This window comes from Rhinatrema bivittatum, chromosome 5 (genome assembly GCF_901001135.1).
Source record: "Rhinatrema bivittatum chromosome 5, aRhiBiv1.1, whole genome shotgun sequence".
NCBI classification, from domain to species: Eukaryota; Metazoa; Chordata; class Amphibia; order Gymnophiona; family Rhinatrematidae; genus Rhinatrema; species Rhinatrema bivittatum.
The window spans coordinates 32,054,951-32,072,863 of record NC_042619.1 but is presented as its reverse complement, the minus strand read 5'-3'; the positions used below and the strand labels follow the sequence as shown (position 1 = coordinate 32,072,863).

The 17,913-nt window shown below is 41.1% G+C and overlaps 1 protein-coding gene across 1 annotated transcript in view; it reads left to right on the top strand.

Annotated features, from left to right (window-relative positions):
• TENM4 (teneurin transmembrane protein 4) overlaps positions 1-17,913 on the top strand; it is a 954,015-nt gene that overhangs the window by 21,389 nt on the left and 914,713 nt on the right. Inside the window, exon 2 of the mRNA XM_029602209.1 lies at positions 3,797-4,066. Coding sequence (XP_029458069.1) covers positions 3,797-4,066 — 270 coding nt within the window. The remainder of the gene's footprint in view (positions 1-3,796; positions 4,067-17,913) is intronic.

The window sequence follows — 17,913 nt, the reverse complement described above, 5'->3', positions numbered from 1 at the left end:
AACCCAGCATTGTGTAATTATAGCATGGGTTATTTTTCCCTATATGCATCACCTTGCACTTATCCACATTAAATTTCATCTGCCATTTGGATGCCCAATTTTCCAGTCTCACAAGGTCTTCCTGCAATTTTTCACAATCTGCTTGTGATTTAACTACTCTGAACAATTTTGTGTCATCTGCAAATTTGATTATCTCACTCGTCGTATTTCTTTCCAGATTATTTATAAATATATTGAAAAGTAAGAGTCCCAATACAGATCCCTGAGGCACTCCACTGCCCACTCCCTTCCACTGAGAAAATTGTCCATTTAATCCTACTCTCTGTTTCCTGTCTTTTAGCCAGTTTGCAATCCACGAAAGGACATTGCCACCTATCCCATGACTTTTTACTTTTCCTAGAAGCCTCTCATGAGGAACTTTGTCAAACGCCTTCTGAAAATCCAAGTATACTATATCTACCGGTTCACCTTTATCCACATGTTTATTAACTCCTTCAAAAAAGTGAAGCAGATTTGTGAGGCAAGACTTGCCCTGGGTAAAGCCATGCTGACTTTGTTCCATTAAACCATGTCTTTCTATATGTTCTGTGATTTTCATGTTTAGAACACTTTCCACTATTTTTCCTGGCACTGAAGTCAGGCTAATTGGTCTGTAGTTTCCCGGATCGCCCCTGGAGCCCTTTTTAAATATTGGGGTTACATTTGCTATCCTCCAGTCTTCAGGTACAATGGATGATTTTAATGATAGGTTACAAATTTTTACTAATAGGTCTGAAATTTCATTTTTTAGTTCCTTCAGAACTCTGGGGTGTATACCATCCGGTCCAGGTGATTTACTACTCTTCAGTTTGTCAATCAGGCCTACCACATCTTCTAGGTTCACCGTGATTTGATTCAGTCCATCTGAATCATTACCCATGAAAACCTTCTCCATTACGGGTACCTCCCCAACATCCTCTTCAGTAAACACTGAAGCAAAGAAATCATTTAATCTTTCCGTGATGGCCTTATCTTCTCTAAGTGCCCCTTTAACCCCTCGATCATCTAACGGTCCAACTGACTCCCTCACAGGCTTTCTGCTTCAGATATATTTTAAAAAGTTTTTACTGTGAGTTTTTGCCTCTACAGCCAACTTCTTTTCAAATTCTCTCTTAGCCTGTTTTATCAATGTCTTACATTTAACTTGCTTTGTTCTTTTTATGCTTTTCTGACTTAGCTGTAATTTGTTATCCTTATTTGATTTTGACTGTCCATCGCTTTGCCTTACAGCTGTAATTAATTGCGATTAATCAAGCAATAATAAGCATAAACATAACGTAAATATACCACTTCCTCTGAAATCCTCTGTGCTTGTCCTATGCTTTCTTGAATTCAGGTACTGTCCTTGTGTCCACCATGTCCACTGGGCTGCTGTTCCATGCATCCACCATCCTTTCTTTAGATTATTCCTAAATCTATCCCCTTTCACCCTCATCCCATGACCCCCTCGTTCCAGAGCCTCCTTTCTGTTGAAAGAGCCCTGCCTCCTGTGCATTGAAACCTTGGAAGTATTTAAATATCTTTGTTGCATCTACCCTATCACGCCTTTCCTCTAGGGCAGGGGTGGTCAACGTTTAATGAACCAAGAACCAAGGAATCTGAATGCACAGTTTCAAATAGCCTCACGTTTTCTAGAGCTGGGAGAGTCCATTTCGAGGTGCAGGGCCTTTGCAGGGCGTGGCAAGTAGGTTGATTGCCCAGGGCCCCAAGCTGGGGAAACACTTCACTGTTCTTTTGAGTCAATCTGCAAGTCTGTGAGCGCCCCAAAGGTGAAGGGGGTGCCAAAAGCAACCTGAGATTTTCCCAGGGTATACTTCATTAGTTTGCATTCTTTTGTATCCTTGGCCAAGAGTCTAGTACCGTGTTTAGTTACCAGTGTCTCGTGTGGATGCCGACACATCACCCTCAGCCTTTTTCAGCTGCCCAGTTGTGATCATTGGGAAGGCAGAAAAAACACTGTTACTGCCAATTTTATCTGTGGTGGAATTGCCTCATGGCCTAAAAAATGGCATCGTACTGTATGAGTAACATCATTTTGATACATAGGGAGGCAAATTTTATAAATCATTTTCAAGGGTAAAAGCAGCTTCTACTTACAATCTCCAAACATCTAAAAGACCCTGAACTTCTGACATCACACACACTTAAAGGTAGAGCCACATAATTATACCCTTACTGCAGAAGCAACTGCCCATAGAATTTAATGCTAGTGGGGTTGCGCAGTGCATAAGAACAAAATATAAGAACCTCCATTCTGGGTCAAACCAAGGGTCCATTAAGCCCAGTTTCCTGTTACCAACAGTGGCCAGTCCAGGTCACAAGTACCTGACAGGATCACAAATAGTAGATCGATCCCATGCTGCCAACCCAGCGATAAGCAATGACTTTCTCCAAGTGTACCTGGTTATTAACTGTTTATGGATTTTTCCTCCTAGAACTTGTCCAAACCTTTCTTAAACCCACCTACACTAACTGCCTTTACCACATCCTCTTGTAATAAATTTCAGAACTGTGCATTGAGTGAAAAACTATTTTCTCCAGTTTGTCTTAAATGTAGCTACTTAGTAACTTCATGGAGTATCCCTTAGTCTTTGTATTTTTTAATTTGTATGTTCCTATCACTTTGGTCACCCTTCTCTGTACCTTTTGTAGTTCCACTATATCTTTTTAAAGTTGTGGACTGCACACAATACTCTAGGGGCCTGATTTTAAAAAGCATTTACTCGAGTAAAAACCAGGTTTACTGGAGTAAATTCACTTTACTTGAGTAAGTGGGTTTTTGAAAATTGCTACAATATATGCCATTGACTTGTCTATAGGATTTACTCACATAAGTGCACTTTGCTTGAGTAAATGGCTTTTGAAAATTGCTACAATAGTAGCTACATTTACGCATGTAACTCCTTTTGAAAATTACCCCCTATGGGCCTGATTTTAAAAAGCATTTACTCGAGCAAAACTGGTTTTTGCTCGAGTAAATACACTTTACTCAAGTAAGTGGGCTTTTCAAAATTGCTACAATATATGCCATTGAATTGTCCATAGGATTTACTCAAGTAAGTGCACTTTACTCGAGTAAATAGCTTTTGAAAATTGCTACGATAGTATGTCACATTTACATGCGTAACTCCTTTGAAAATGACCCCCTATGTGCGGTCGCACCATGGAGCGATACCGAGGCATTATGACATTTTCCGTTTTATTCTCCATTCCTTTCCTAATAATTCCTAATATTCTGTTTACCTTTTTGCCTGCCGCTGCACACAGAGCCAAGGATTTCTATGATAACACCTAAATCTTTTTCCCAGGTGGCGACTCCTAATAAGGAACTTAACTTAGTGTAACTACAGCATGGGTTATTTTTCCCTATATTCATCACCTTGCACTTGTCCACGTTAAATTTCATCTGTCATTTGAATGCCCAGTCTCCCAATCTTGAAAGGCCCCTCTGTAATTTCTTTCAATCTTCATGTGATTTAGTAAGGTTAAGTAGAAGTTACGTAGAAAATATTCCCAGGAACCTGGGTCCATTTGTAACCTGGGCACGGGTAGGTAGGGAAATTGAGATGCAAACTATACTATAATGGTAAATAATAAGTAAAGTATTGAGGCTGCAGAATGGAAAATGTGAAAGACCCTGCCAGAAACCATCTAACTATTTTATTATGTGTTCAAGCATCGAACTTTTATATTCAAATCAACTAGCATTCTTCAGAAGGAATTAGATTGTAGAGAGTAATCATCTTCTTTCTTGCAGGAGCCAACTTCTCTTTGCGAGACCTGGACCTTGGTGAAGTCATGTCGCCCCATGGGACTTTATACAGGACTGACACAGGACTGCCCTCCTGTGGCTACTCCATCAGCGCTGGCTCCGACGCTGACACTGAGACAGATGCAATCATGTCACCGGAGCAGCCGGTCAGGCTCTGGGGACGCACCACCAAGTCGGGCCGCAGCTCCTGCTTATCCAGCCGAGCCAACTCAAACCTCACCCTCACTGACACAGAACACGAAAACACCGAAAACGGTAAGGAGGGAATGCATCTCCAGTGTTTCTTCAAATTGCCTTTTCCCCCTTTGTGCTTTATAGAAGCAGTTTTCAGCGCAAAAGTCTATGGTAGTTTTGTGCCCTTGGACATGGTGAGCAATTTTCAAAGACTACGTGCGCAGTTTTTCTTTTGCAAATTGACTTGTCCGTGACTACATTGAACTTTGCAACCCTCTTTTTCTGCAGGCAGATTGGAAAATAGGTTTCTGCACCTGTGTTTTAACCCACCTCCGGGAATGTCCCTTTTTAACATGGCTAAAAGCATGCTCGCTCTGAACGCTTTGCATACTGCTTAACCTCTCTCAGGCCAATTTACCCAAGGGAATGACTTTTAAAATTGTCTTCTAGATTTTTTTTTTTTATAATTCTTGGTTCTTATTATGTTCTTTTCTTTTAAGACGGTTTTGCAGATTGTACCCTCATCACTTATGCCGTTCCCTCCTTGATGCAGTTTTGCGAGACATGGTGTCGGGGCTTTAGATTGGATTGTTAAATGTCTTGTTTACATATTATGTAAAACTATTTTACAAAACGTTTGATGAAATTAAAATTCTATGATAATCATTCCGAAAGTAGTTCTATTGTTTGCCATTCCCTCTGTTCTTTGAAATTATTGGTCGGTTTGGTATTATTTGATGTGCATGCCTTTTTTGGCCTTTTTCTGATGATGTGGTCAAATGGCAGCTTCTCTCTCTCTCTGGTTGGTGTCTCCAAAAGGATTTGCTTTGCGTATACCATGACAAGGGTGAACCACACTCGCAAGCCAAACTTGTAAGTAATATCTTGTGGCCTTTTATAATATTGCATAAAATATTGAATAAAGCAGAAGTGCTGCTGGTCAAATTTATGTGAGGTATACAGCAATCTTTTGCCTCTCCAGCAATCTAGCTGATCCTTCTGTGCTTTACTTGAAGGTTAATTTTTGGAAAATCCAGATTAAGTAAAGGCTAAATGTATTTCTCAGATTCTTCCAGTTTGCAAGTCATGCCTCCTCCTGACAGCAGTAGAATGCAAGAGCTGGAGGCAGCACCAGGCAGATTCCTACATTAGTAGTAGGTCCACTTTATAGCCGACTGCCTTACCTAAAAGCATTGCAAATCGCTGTCTGCCTCAGGAGACCATCCGTGGTGGTGGTAGGCTTTTGCTTTAAGAATTAACAGTGGGCCTTACCCTAGCAGCAGCTAAAGGGGCCTGGAAGCAGCACTAGGGGTAGATTTCCTTCCCACAGCAGGGAGAAACCACAATTGTAGCAGCAAGCACCCACCTGATGAGCAGTGGCTGCAACAGATGACCACTGCAATAGCAGTAGACCCCCGACCCAGAAGCAGCAAAAATAGACCTTAGGGACCTCTGTAACGTGTAGCACGCTTCTGCTCCAAGGTACTACACTGGCCGCAGCAGGGGGACCATTGTGGAAACAGCAGCGGCTGTAGCTGAAGGACCATTGTGAGACCTAGTGCCCTCATCAAAACTAGATCATTTTTTTCTGAGAAAAAGTGAAACAGTCCTTCAGAACTGTGATTAGGATGAAGAATATCTAATTTCTGAAGGAGCAAATTACCATCAGACAAATGGGAGTGGGTGGTAGCGTTTAGGAAGAAACATAAGACCTAGCTGTCCCCAGGAGCAGCAAAGGCAATCTTAGAGGGACCCACCTCAGTAGTGGCAATTTGTCACCCCAGGACCTGCAGCAGAGGAGCTAGTGTAGTATCAGAAGGTCTCCATTCCAAAAGATAAGGCAGAAACAGAACTTGAGGGGCCATCATGGTGGTGACAGGCTTCCCATATCGGCATCATTTGTAACAGAGTATGGTGTAAAGCTAAATCTCTTCCTTTAATGGGACATGTAGAAATAAGATGAAGAATTCATCCAGTTCAGAGTAAAGCTGAATATGGCAAGCACAAATTCAGTTATGATCTAGAGGAGAGATGGAAGGATGCTTTTGAGTCCTGTGGGAATGATTTTGAGTCCTGTGGCTGTCAGGTGTTCCTTTGCAAGGTGTCATGATGAAGTCAACGATCCTTGTTTTTTGGAGTTAGAGATGTTAGAGTATGAGTCAGAAGCAAAGCTGAATATGCCCCAGCAAGATTGAACCCCATATTAATGACATTAATATATTATGTTAGATTGTGTTTATTATGTTTGTGTATGTTTGTTTTTATTATTTTTATGATTGTCATTTTGTAATCCGCACCGAACATTATATGGAGGTAGAAGAATAGAAGAATTTTAAATAAATACATAAATAATTAAATATAACCAACAGAAAAGAGAATCACCCAAGATAGAGGATCTGATTTCTCTACATGTATACCAGTTTATTCTGCACTCAGAAATATGGTAAAGGCTCCAAATAGAAAATTCTGTGGAAAAGGAGTTTCGCTGTCCATATCCAATTCTCTCGGGATTTTCCTGAGTTGGAAGTCTAGGTGAAAGTGTCTAAGATAGATGCAGAGATTGCTAGTGTGAATAAGAGATTAGGAGTGTGCCGCTGAAAAATATTTATTTTGTTTTCGGGTGGGAAGGGGCATCACATCGACAGCGCATCCCTACTTGTTGATGGAGTAGCAAACTCAAAAGAAGGCATAAACAGTAAGACGGACTTTGAGGCCAGTATTCAAAAGATCTAGGCACCCTGTCCTCTAGTTTGCTGGTGGCAGGAGTGGGCTCTTACACTTGTTGCAAAAAAATACATTTGTGTCAAGGGAATCCCCTTCAGTTGTGCCTTGCTGTCATCATCAAGAGCAATATGTTTGTGTAACAGCAGTTTGCTTTTGAATGAGGTTCAATCATCCTCTTTTATCATTGCAACAAAGTGCTCTGAAAATTACAGTCTGACATGGGTGATGTTCATCATGGACAATTCTTCTGAACCAATTAACCTGAGTTTATACAGTTATGTGTCACTCCCTTAGTATCTGATGCAGCAATTCTTACAATAAATTCTTGTAACCTTATTCTTAGAAGGGACATTTTCCTTCTGATCACTCAAAAAGAATTTATAAATTAGGGCTATCTTCCTGTTGCCCTGTGACCCCAGGGGTGAGTCCTTTCGGGGGGGAACTAGTGTTTCTACCCCAGGAGGTGAAGTGTTTTCCTTTGTCAGTGTGTAGCTTGAGGGCTGAAATGGTGATGTGATGGCGCTTGGCTGGGACAGATGAAACAGGACACAGGTTTGGGTATTTAAATAACAAAGTTTACTGATTTCTTCAAAGGTAATCAATGACCATGTTTAATAAAGGAATTTACAGATATGTCCTTTTCTCTCTGTGTATGTGCCAGTGACTCAGGTTCCTGGGTGATTCCTGACTCTCCTGAGCTGCGAGTTTGTATCCCTTACTCTGGGGAGACCCTATGCTGTGAGGGAAACTCTTGCATTTGGCGATCCGTGGACCTATCCCGCGGATCACTACGCTCCAGCCCTGAGCCCGGTGGGGAGAATGCTGAAGCCAGGGAGGATCCCCGAGAGGATCTGTGGCAGGCAGCTGTGCTCGTGTTGCCTCTTCTCTCTGCTTCCTTGCACGCTGCGCTGCTCCTAGGTGCGCTTTGACACTCTGCCAGATTTAAAGGGACTGTAGCAGGAAAGCTTCCGTGGCCCCTATGGATGATGTCATCAATTCTGCCCTATAAAAGGCCAGTTCCTCTGCTTCAGGATGCCTCAGCAATAAGTCCACTGCCTTTGTACATGCCTCAGCGTGTTTCTGGTCTTCATTTCTGTGTTGCTGGTCCTCATTCCTGTGTTCCTGGTCATTGTCCTGTGGTCCTAGTCTTTGTCTCTTCAGTTCCTGATCTTCGTCTTCATCCTATAGTCAGCCTTCAGTTCTTCATCAGTTCCTTGTCTTGTGGTCAGTTTTTCAGTGTCTTCTGTTTGACTGTCTGCCCACTTGTGCTATTCCTCGCCTCCTTGCCTGTCTATCCATCCCGCCTTTCTTTTGATGTATTTCTGGTTCTGACTTCAGCCTGCTTGACTCTCAACTTCACCTGAACTCCACCTGCCACTGACCACTGCCTGATTCTCAACCTTGCCTGAATTCCGCCTACCACTGACCACTGCCTGACTCTTGACCTTGCCTGAATTCCACCTGCCACTGACCACTGCCTGACCCTCGACTTCACCTGAACTCCGTCTGCCACTGACCACTGCCTGACTCATGACCACGCCTGAATGCTGCCTGCCTTGACCACCCCCTGCCTCCAACTATGCTTGAACCCATCCTGCCTCAGACCCTGGCCTGTGACTTGACCATCTGTCCAGACATCCAGCTCTTCGGCACAGGGCTCCGCCCAAGATCTGCTGGTCCTGGTACCCGAGGGCTCAACCTAAGGGGAATAAAGGCTGGTATAGGTGAAGCACCAGCCAACAGTGGGGATCTGCAGGGCTTCTGCCTGCAGGTTGTGCCAACTGCACCTCGGCTCAAGGGTCCACGCCCACAACAGAAATCCCCTTAGAGGGCGAAACAATTCTACCTGAGTTCCAGTAGCCTTTATACAGTCACCCAGCCTGCACCTGTTTCCCAGGGAGAAGATCCTGTGAATGGTCTTCAAGTCTGCTCCTTGTTCTCCAGTCTTGTTCCTTTTATTTTTCCTGTCTTCGACCTCTCAGTAGGAAAGGGCTGATGACTGATCTTACAGCCCCACCATTTGAAACAACTTTATAGTTAGAATAAAATTTACAGTTAGTGTAGCATTGGGAACCCAGTGATGTATAACTTATAATCTCGTCTCAGAAGTTCAGGTAGTTAGATCAAGGAATTAAGGGTCTCTGTAGGGAAGGCTTAGTTGAAAAAAATATGCCTTAGCTTTTTGTATTTGCCTTGCATGTTTTCATTTATTTGTTATGTTGAAATTGTGATTTTATTGTCCATTGCCATGGGCAATCATTAATGATTAGGAGGACAGTCTAGAGATATTTTAAATACAAAAAATAATAGAAACCACAGTTGAGTGATATATTGGTCCAAAAGCAATCTTTCGCCAACACAAAAAATACAATTTCTAGGAACTGTATTCATAGAAACATAGAAACATAGAAATGATGGCAGAAGAAGACCAAATGGCTCATCCAGTCTGCCCAGCAAGCTATGCACTTTTTCTTTTTTTTTATTTCTCTCATACTTCTGTTACTCTTGGCTCTTAGTAACCCTTTGGTTCCATTTCCCCTCCACCCGCACCATTAATGTAGAGAGCAGTGTTGGAACTGCATCCAAGTGAATATCTACCATAGTTAGGGGTAGTAACCGCCACAATATGTGTGCCCAATCCGCACGTTTGTACCCTCAGAAATTAATGGCAGCACAGAGCTATTAAAGTGTCGGGCACTTAATATTAATTTATTCACTCCTTCACTTACTGCCGATTGGTCCTTCTGAAAGGTGATTGGTCCTTTCACTGACATGTGACAGTGATGGGATCAATCGACAATAAGTGAAGGAGTGAGTAAATTAATATCAAGTGCCCGACACTTTAATGCATCGACCTGATATTTTGTAGTTTTCATTGCATTGGACAATGGACATAATGTAAGAATGTGCAGCAGCATCCAGTTCATAGGGAGTATGACTTTCTTTAACCTATGAGCCATAAGTCAAAAACACAGGAGACTTTGAGACATTTTCCTTGCCATGAACTGCCAATGGCAGCTAAAGACCAAAACAAAAAGCAATGACTAAGTTTACATTATCTTTGGTTATCAATATTAATTGTCGACAGCTTTCAAATTATCAGCTATAGCCTTTAGCAAAGGTCAATACAGAATTTTATATGGCCAGCATCAATGCCAAATTTTATGGAGATCCATTAAAATATATCTTTCACTGAAGCCTAATGTCAGCATCTTTATGTTCATTAATTAAAAAAAATAAATTAAGATCATTGACTTTGGATGTTTGCAAATCTAAATCTTGTTACACAGCTGCAATTAAGTTTTTTTTCAAATAAAAAAGATTGGATGTCAGCTTCTAATTGTTCAGATTCAGTTTGGTGCTGATTTGACTTTATGAATAAATATTTGTTGCTTCTGTCATAATCCATCTGCCTCTAAAAAAATTAAATTTAGCACTTGCAGCTCTGTTTGTGACGGATAGCTGACCATGCCAAAGAGCATTTATTGTCCCTCCAGACCAGTCTAGAACGCATGGGTTTAGCACCCTTGCCAGCAGATGAGACAGAGAAGAACCTGATTCACTGACGTCACCCCTTATAGGGCGCTGTGAAGCCTGCAGCACTTTGGTATTTCTCTGTCTCCAGCAGATGGCAGAGTGCTGAATCCTGAAGCTTTGGATTTTGGAGCCAAATTGCCCCCAGGAGGTTTCATCCTTTGGACATTTGTCCTAGTGGAATAGGGACAAGGGGGGTAGTCAGTGGCTCCTTGCTGTCTTGGTCGATGTGAACAGAGAAGATTGATTGCCAGTGGTGCTAGTTTCCTCTTTCCCTTCTGTCCGTGGCTGAGTTTCTGCCATGGACAGAGAAATCTGTCCGTGGCAGGGAAGAAGATTTTCTCAGTCAAAACCTTGCCTTCAGGGAAGCATTCTTGTTCTTTGTTTTATTACGTTATTTAAAAATAAATAAATAAATAAATAATAAAGTTAAAAAAGGAGTTTTTCAAATCTAAGTAGGCTCTGCCAGCTCAAAGAGAGGAAATGGTTTCACTTTAAGTGATTTTCGTGGTGGAGAGCAGATCTGAGCCATGGTCAGCTTCACTTCATGTCTACTCCCACAGAGCGTGGAACACATTGCTCCTTCTGTGGAAGCTACTATGGAAGCTATCCTGTGGCTCGAGTCTGCAGGAACTGTTTGCAGTCTGAATCTTTTAAGTCTTTGTCAGCCATGAGAGAGTTTCCTTTGCCTGGGGTAATTTTAAAGAGGGATCCACGGAAATGAGTGCTACAGTAGAGACTGCCTCAGATTCGGGTCCCTCAGGAATTCAGGATACTTCCAAAACGGCGGCAGCGGCGGCAGCCATTTTGTCAGTCACAGGAAGTAACGGCTTTGCAAAGGAACCTTTTGGGGAACCTCCAAATCTTTTCCCAGTGGAGGGAAATTCTATTAAGCCTACGGGGAAGAAAATTCTAGGCTAAAGGGTTTGGATTGGTTGCCTCAGGCTTTCTTCACCTCCTTTTTTACCTCTGTTTGTTCTTTTTATTCAAGAGGCATTTTCTTTGAAGCAAGGGACACAACAAGGAGGTTGTTTAAACTAAGAAGAAAAGGAGCTTTTAGATCACAAGTTAAAAAAAAGCTGAGAATGAAGCCAGTAGGGGATCCGGACAGAATTGTTTTGGATTGTGGGGTTGAGAGTAACTTCTGGAAATGAACATTGATCCAGAATATAAGCCACTAGAAGAGGATGAAATTCCCCAGGCAGAGGGATATGATCCCCATATCGTTATTGTTTAGGAGAGAAGAACTTCCCTCTATTCTGTCCCAGGCCATGGCAGAGTTGGATATTTAAGAGACTCCAAAGAACCACTGGTGGAAGGAGGCAAGTGGCACCTTATAGACTAACCAATTTATTAAAGCATGAGCTTTCGAGGACAGAGTCCACTTTGGCAGATGGTGGAAGTTGAAGACCCAATTTTGGAGGACCTTCATAGACGAATCAGAACTTTGCCATTCCACAGGACTGTATAAGCTTTTGTTACAACTGAATGGGATTCACCAGAAGCAGATTTACGAATCAGAAGAACCATGGCAAAACTTTATCCTTTCCGTCCAAGGAGTTGGACCTTTTTTTTAAAATTAACTATTTATTAGATTTTAAATCCCAAACATAAACATGAAATAAAACCAGGCAAAACAAGAATATCTAAGTATAAATGAAAGAAAAATAAATCACATGGAATTCTTCAATAGTACACATATATTGGGAGCACAAATCATTTAAAAAAAAACCAACAAAAAACCAATAAAGAATCCAAGATGTATATTACTATTCCAGATCAAGCAAGAGTCATATCACTTATTACTACTGACCTGTTAATTTATTAGCAAGAAAAGTTTGAGTAGAGAGGATCTATAAAAATAAATTTGTTCCCATGATAAGGCACTTCACACTTACAGGGGAATTTTAAGAAAAATGAAGCCTGCAAGGCAAGAACACAAGATTTTTAAACAAGGAAACACTTGCTATGTACCTGGGTTTCTCGAGTATCATCAGGAAAAATCTGGATCTTCTGCACACAAAAACATTACCTGTGTACTTAAAATACTTGCAAAAAATAAGGTCTCTCTGATTCTAAGGTGAATGTAACAATAAGTACTGCTCTAGTAGGAATATAATTCTGGGAATTCTGTAGAAATATAAACCAGGGCTATTTAAAGGGGCCAATATGTCAGAGGTATCATCCCCTTGACTAGGAATTTTCTTTTTAGCTGGTATGTAATAACAATTAAATAGCAAAAAAAAAAACCTTTTCTTTTGAAAATTGCAGGATTTCTATTGCATACTTTTTTAGAAGCTCAGAGGCTGATAAAATCCTAGTTTGTGGAAAATTTAAGAATCTAACAGGGTCATTTACCAAAACGCGTTAAGGCGTGTGAAAAATGCCATATCGCATGCGAAAAATGCCATAATGTATGGTGCGATGCAAATTTTTTAAAGGGGGAGGAGTTGGGGGTGGGATTTCTGTAAAAGTGGGCTGGCTTTGCAAAGCCATAATGCATGATATCGCATAGTTTTAATGCCGAAAATAACTACATCTTTTTCAATTGCATTAAGCTGTGTGATGTCATGCGATATGCCCATAACACAATTTGTGATTTTTAGGCTGGGGAAGGGTCTGAGATGGGAAGAGAGAGAGAGCACCTCTGGCGGTGGCACCATAATCAGCTATTTATGCTTCTATAGGAAGCCCACCTAGTAACTCGAGGTGAGGTTTAGATAGTAGTGTAAGGGTTAGGGGCCACTTTTACATGCCGAGTGAGACGTACGAAGAGAACAGTACACTCTTGTAAAGATGTTCTTCGGAGTGAGGAAACTCACACAACGATGACATCAAGCTAGGTTGAGAGAACATTGTACAAATGTCATCGTTGTGAGAGTTTCCTCACTCCGAAGGACATCAAATCTTCACAAGAGTGTACTGTTCTGTTCGTACATCTCACTCTGCATGTAAAAGTGGCCCCTAACCCCTACACTACTACCTAAATCTCAAGTTACTAGGTGGGCCTCCTATAGTAGCATAAATAGCTAACTACTACAAGAGCCTTGTAGATAGGCTCTCTCTCTCTCTTAATTATGTAGGCATTACCGCAAAGTTCGAAAAGTTAACGCACTTTGCGATAATACCTATGCGAAGCGCTAAGATAATGCACATTGTGATAAATAGGCTATTACCATAAAACATACCCTTTTTCCTATCACATGCTATATTTACAGCATTTGGATAAATCTAGGCCGAAGATTTTTATATCTTACCCTATTTTCCTATACTTCACATTTATAATGTAAACTCATATAATGAAATATCTTTATGTTTAACAATTTTATTAGTTTTGAAAAATACAGTACAAAAAAAAAAGATAACATTAATCCAGAAAGGCTTGAGATCTGAACCTCATCTGGAGTTAGACCATAATCTTCAAGTCAACTATAGAAAACTTCCACTTTCCCACCCATCGCCCCATAACCCCCCCCCCCCCAACCAAAACAGATAAAACAAATCCATGCTAGAAAGGCAAGTCACTCAGTCTGTCCCATGTAGAGGAAGTATCTTCGAAGGGCCATATGACGGATCAAACTCAATCATTTAGCATTAAACTTTTTGAGCGGTGTGGCAAAGACTGTAAGTAAGTAGGGATCCCAAATCAACAAAAACCGGCGTCGTAAGTGAGGTGCTGTGCGCGAGCTCAAGTCATCCATACGCATCATGTGAAGTTGTTTGCGCCAAGCCCAAAAAGGAGTAGCGGGACCCTGCCAGTGTAGTAAAATCATTTTCTTTCCCACCAGGCATGCTTTCTGTATAAAGAGGTGAGGGCCCCGTCTCAACGGTGTATGAGGAAAATGGCCAAAAAGGAAAAGCAAAGGGGTAATGGGGAGGGACACCCTTAATAAAGTCATCACATAGATGGCAATGTGTCTCCAGAAGCGCCGTATTTGGGGGCACACCCAAAAGGAGTGTGACAAAGTTCCGGGAACCCGTTGACATTTACCACAAAGAGGCGTTAACAAAAAGCCAGAACGACATGCAATATGGGCAGATACGTTGGCCCTGCGCAAAAACTTATATTGCATTTCACGGTAATACATGCTCACCGTGAGTTGGGATACTCGCCCAAAGCATGCCCGAAAAACAGGTACATTAAGAACAAACACCCCATCCCTGTTCCAGCGGTCAACCAGAACAGTATATTGTTCCTGTCGGGTGATATGCTTAAGTTTTTTATAGTAATAGGATAAGGATGGTGAATTTGGTTTGTCAAACTTCAGTACTGAGTCCAAAGATTGAAAGACCATAGGAGATCATGTGGTTAAGGGCAAAGATTGGCTGTAATGTTGGATCTGAATGTAGCTAAAATCCTGATTAGAGCCCGGTTGATACAGATTACGTAGTTCTTGCCAGGGTAACAGCTGTCCATTAGCATCTAGTAAGTGACCCAATTGAGTAATTCCCTTATCCCGCGTTGTCGAAACCCAGCCGTATGTGATCCTGGTCGAAAATGCATGATACCTTGAAGGGGCAATAAGTAGGCATATGAGCGAGGTATTCCCGATATCTTAGTCAATGCTTGCCAAGTTATGCGTAAGGGTTTGATGGACGGCAATTGTATTAAAAATGAGTGGAGAGTTGCTGAGGAAGCTTGAAGGACATAGGGTAATGTCAATGGGGCTACCAAGGCCTGTTCAGCCGAAATATGAATATAATTGGACTTATCCATCAGCCAATCTCTAATTAGGCAAAGGTTCCCCACTATATTGTAGAGATTTAGGTCTGGAGCTCCCAAGCCTCCATCCCCCCCAGCGCTCCCGCAATCCAGCCAAGGAGATTCTGGGTTTACCGCCCCTCCATAAAAAACCCTGCAGCTCTTTATCCAAGGAATAGAGGTCAGTTCTGCAGAGGGCTATTGGCAGATTCTGTAGCATGTACAACCATTTAGGCAGTAGTATCATTTTAAATAAATTGTCTGCCCCCTAAGGAAAGCGGTAGGTTCCGCCAGGTGCGAAGTTTGTCTATGGCACTATGAAGTATAGGGACAATGATGGAGACATATAATCTATGGGGAGACTGCGGGATAGTCCCCCTTGTTCCTCTCTAGAAAATAGAATACTAAACCCATGTATTCTGGACTGGTCTGGTTGGACTCAAGGAAATAAAATTATCAGTGAAGAAACCTAATTTTCCCATGCTTTAGTTAATGGGGTTTTTCTTTGTTACAAATAGCCCACATAAATGGGGAACCTTCTTTGAGCCCAGATATCATAAGGTGCCAGACATCTAGAACTATGACAGCTTTGGGATGTCAGTTCAGTTCTGTTAACAGAGTAAATGACAGTGGGTAAAGACCAAAGTGGTCCATCCAGTCTGCCCAGTGGAGATTCATGCAATTTAGGTACATGCAAGTACAAAATCCCTTATGCAACCTAACACCAACTCTGCTGAATACCAATAGAGTTGATCACCGTGAAGTTTTTACCCTCCCATAATTCATGCATAGGGTCAGAAGCATGCAAAATGTGTGTGTCTACAAGGCGGTATTCTAAGTAGTCTATTTACTAAGCTGCAACAAGCAGTAACATGCATTATCTTGTGTTATTAGTAAATAGGCCTCATTGCCAAAAATGAGAACCATAGTAAACAACATCTATTATTAACGCATATCAAAGATTAGTGAAGAGACCTCTAAATTTGCAACCTGATGGAATTAGTAGAGGTAACTTTCCTGTAGTTGAAATCTGTAGACTTTGGCTTCAGAAAGTTATCTGTCTTTGCTCCATTGGTTTGATCCCCAGTAAGGCCACTTTTAGAAAAATGCTAGGGAGGATTTTGAGGGACTCTTCAGAGGATGTAACTGTAATAGCAGTTATCAGAGATCCTCTTTTGTTTAAATTGTGTAGGTTTCTTCATTGGAAACACCTGACTTTATGCACTTCTTGAATTCAAGAAAACATGGGGTATACGCAAAACAGCTTTAGTGGCGACAAAGCAAGTTTAAAGCCAAAAATCAAGTAGGCTCTGCAATATTGCAATAGGAAGGGGGAATGGATAGACAGGATATGTGCTATAATGTTCTATGTTTAAATAAGACTAGCTTTTAAAATGCAAAAGATTTTAAGCTATTTTTCACCTTCCTCTATATTAGCCCACATTTTCATAGTTCTAAAGGTGCCACTTGCATATTTTAGACCTGAATTATATCATTTTTCTTTTGTTAACAGCTTGCATACTGGGTAAAGGTTAAGTGTCTTTGGGGGGATACTATCACTCAATCTCTATATCTCAATTAGTCAAAGAGTTCTTTTAAGTAACTCTTATCCATCATAATTTCACTTTAATACTGTTCTGTTATTAATTTTAAAGTAGGTTAAAAGCATTAAATAATACTTTTTAATTTGCAATATTTACATGTAGTAACAAGTTCCATAGCAGCTAATCAACATAACCCTCTGTTTAAAATAAATTCCTGGTATATGTCCAACTTATTTTGAATACAGATGCTATGTTTCAGCAAAGACAAAAATCCAACCATTATTTGGTATCATTCTAAATCTAAGAACTAAAGCTTTCAAGTGAAACCAAGAAGCAGGAAAAACTCCCAGTGGTTGCAGAAAATGTAGAGCTCCTTATCTTTATGTCATACTCTTTCATCTGGAGCCCAGTTCTCAGTAGGGAGAGTATAGAGCAGCTTTAATTGGGATTCAGTGCCAGTGAAATAAGGGTGGAATAGCATCGCTATCATTTGGCTTCAGCTATGCATTATTGGGCTGGAAAGGACACACCTTGGTTAAACTTTAGATGAAGATCAAGAGAGTGGAGACAGCTCATCTTCATTAGCCCCACCAGTCAGCAGTGGTTAATGGTGTTAGATGCATGGAGTAGAACTGCAGTCCTTCTATGTCTCACAACATGCATTGGCTGTCATGAACTCCTTTGGAAATAGGAGGATCTGACAGATTGGTTGAGTAACAGTAGATGACTTAGAATGGGTCAACGTGATCCACCAGGAAACAGCTTCTGGACTGCAGTCTATAGTGTAAAGAACTTATTGCTGTCTAATGCCAGGAGAGCAACTAGATGTAACATCTTCCTCTTGTGAATGATTAACGGAGGGATTATCTTTATTTGAGACTGTACAGCCCACTTCCCGTTCAAAGTAGTTGTTATACAGCAGCAGTAATGCTGCCTGTAAAAGAATTTAGCATGGCAAATATCACTCATTGCATCTATCAGTTCTGTATTATCTTACAGCTATTATTTTTCTCTGCTTGAGGCAGATGTAACTCATAACCTGAGTAGAGCCAAGCTGTCCAATCACTTCTGTAGGAGTGTTTTTGATGCTCTTAAAACTTAAAAAAAAAAAACTTTTAGTAAAATAGGAAATTGAACACTTACAAATCCTATAAATTATCTCAGTCAGACAATGACAAAACCCCTCAAACACTTTCTGCTATCTGAAATTTCTATAACACATACATCATTATATAAAACATTCACACCATCTCTCTCTTATCCTAATCTATGCCATTTTAACCTTTCATTCACAATTTTATTCTCCTCTCTCATATGCATTCATTCAGTCAGGACTGGTGTAAGGATTTTAGGTGCTCTAGGCAAACTTTGGTCTTGCCTCTCCACCTCTGTCATCTCTCCTCCCCTGTCCCCCTCTCCCACAC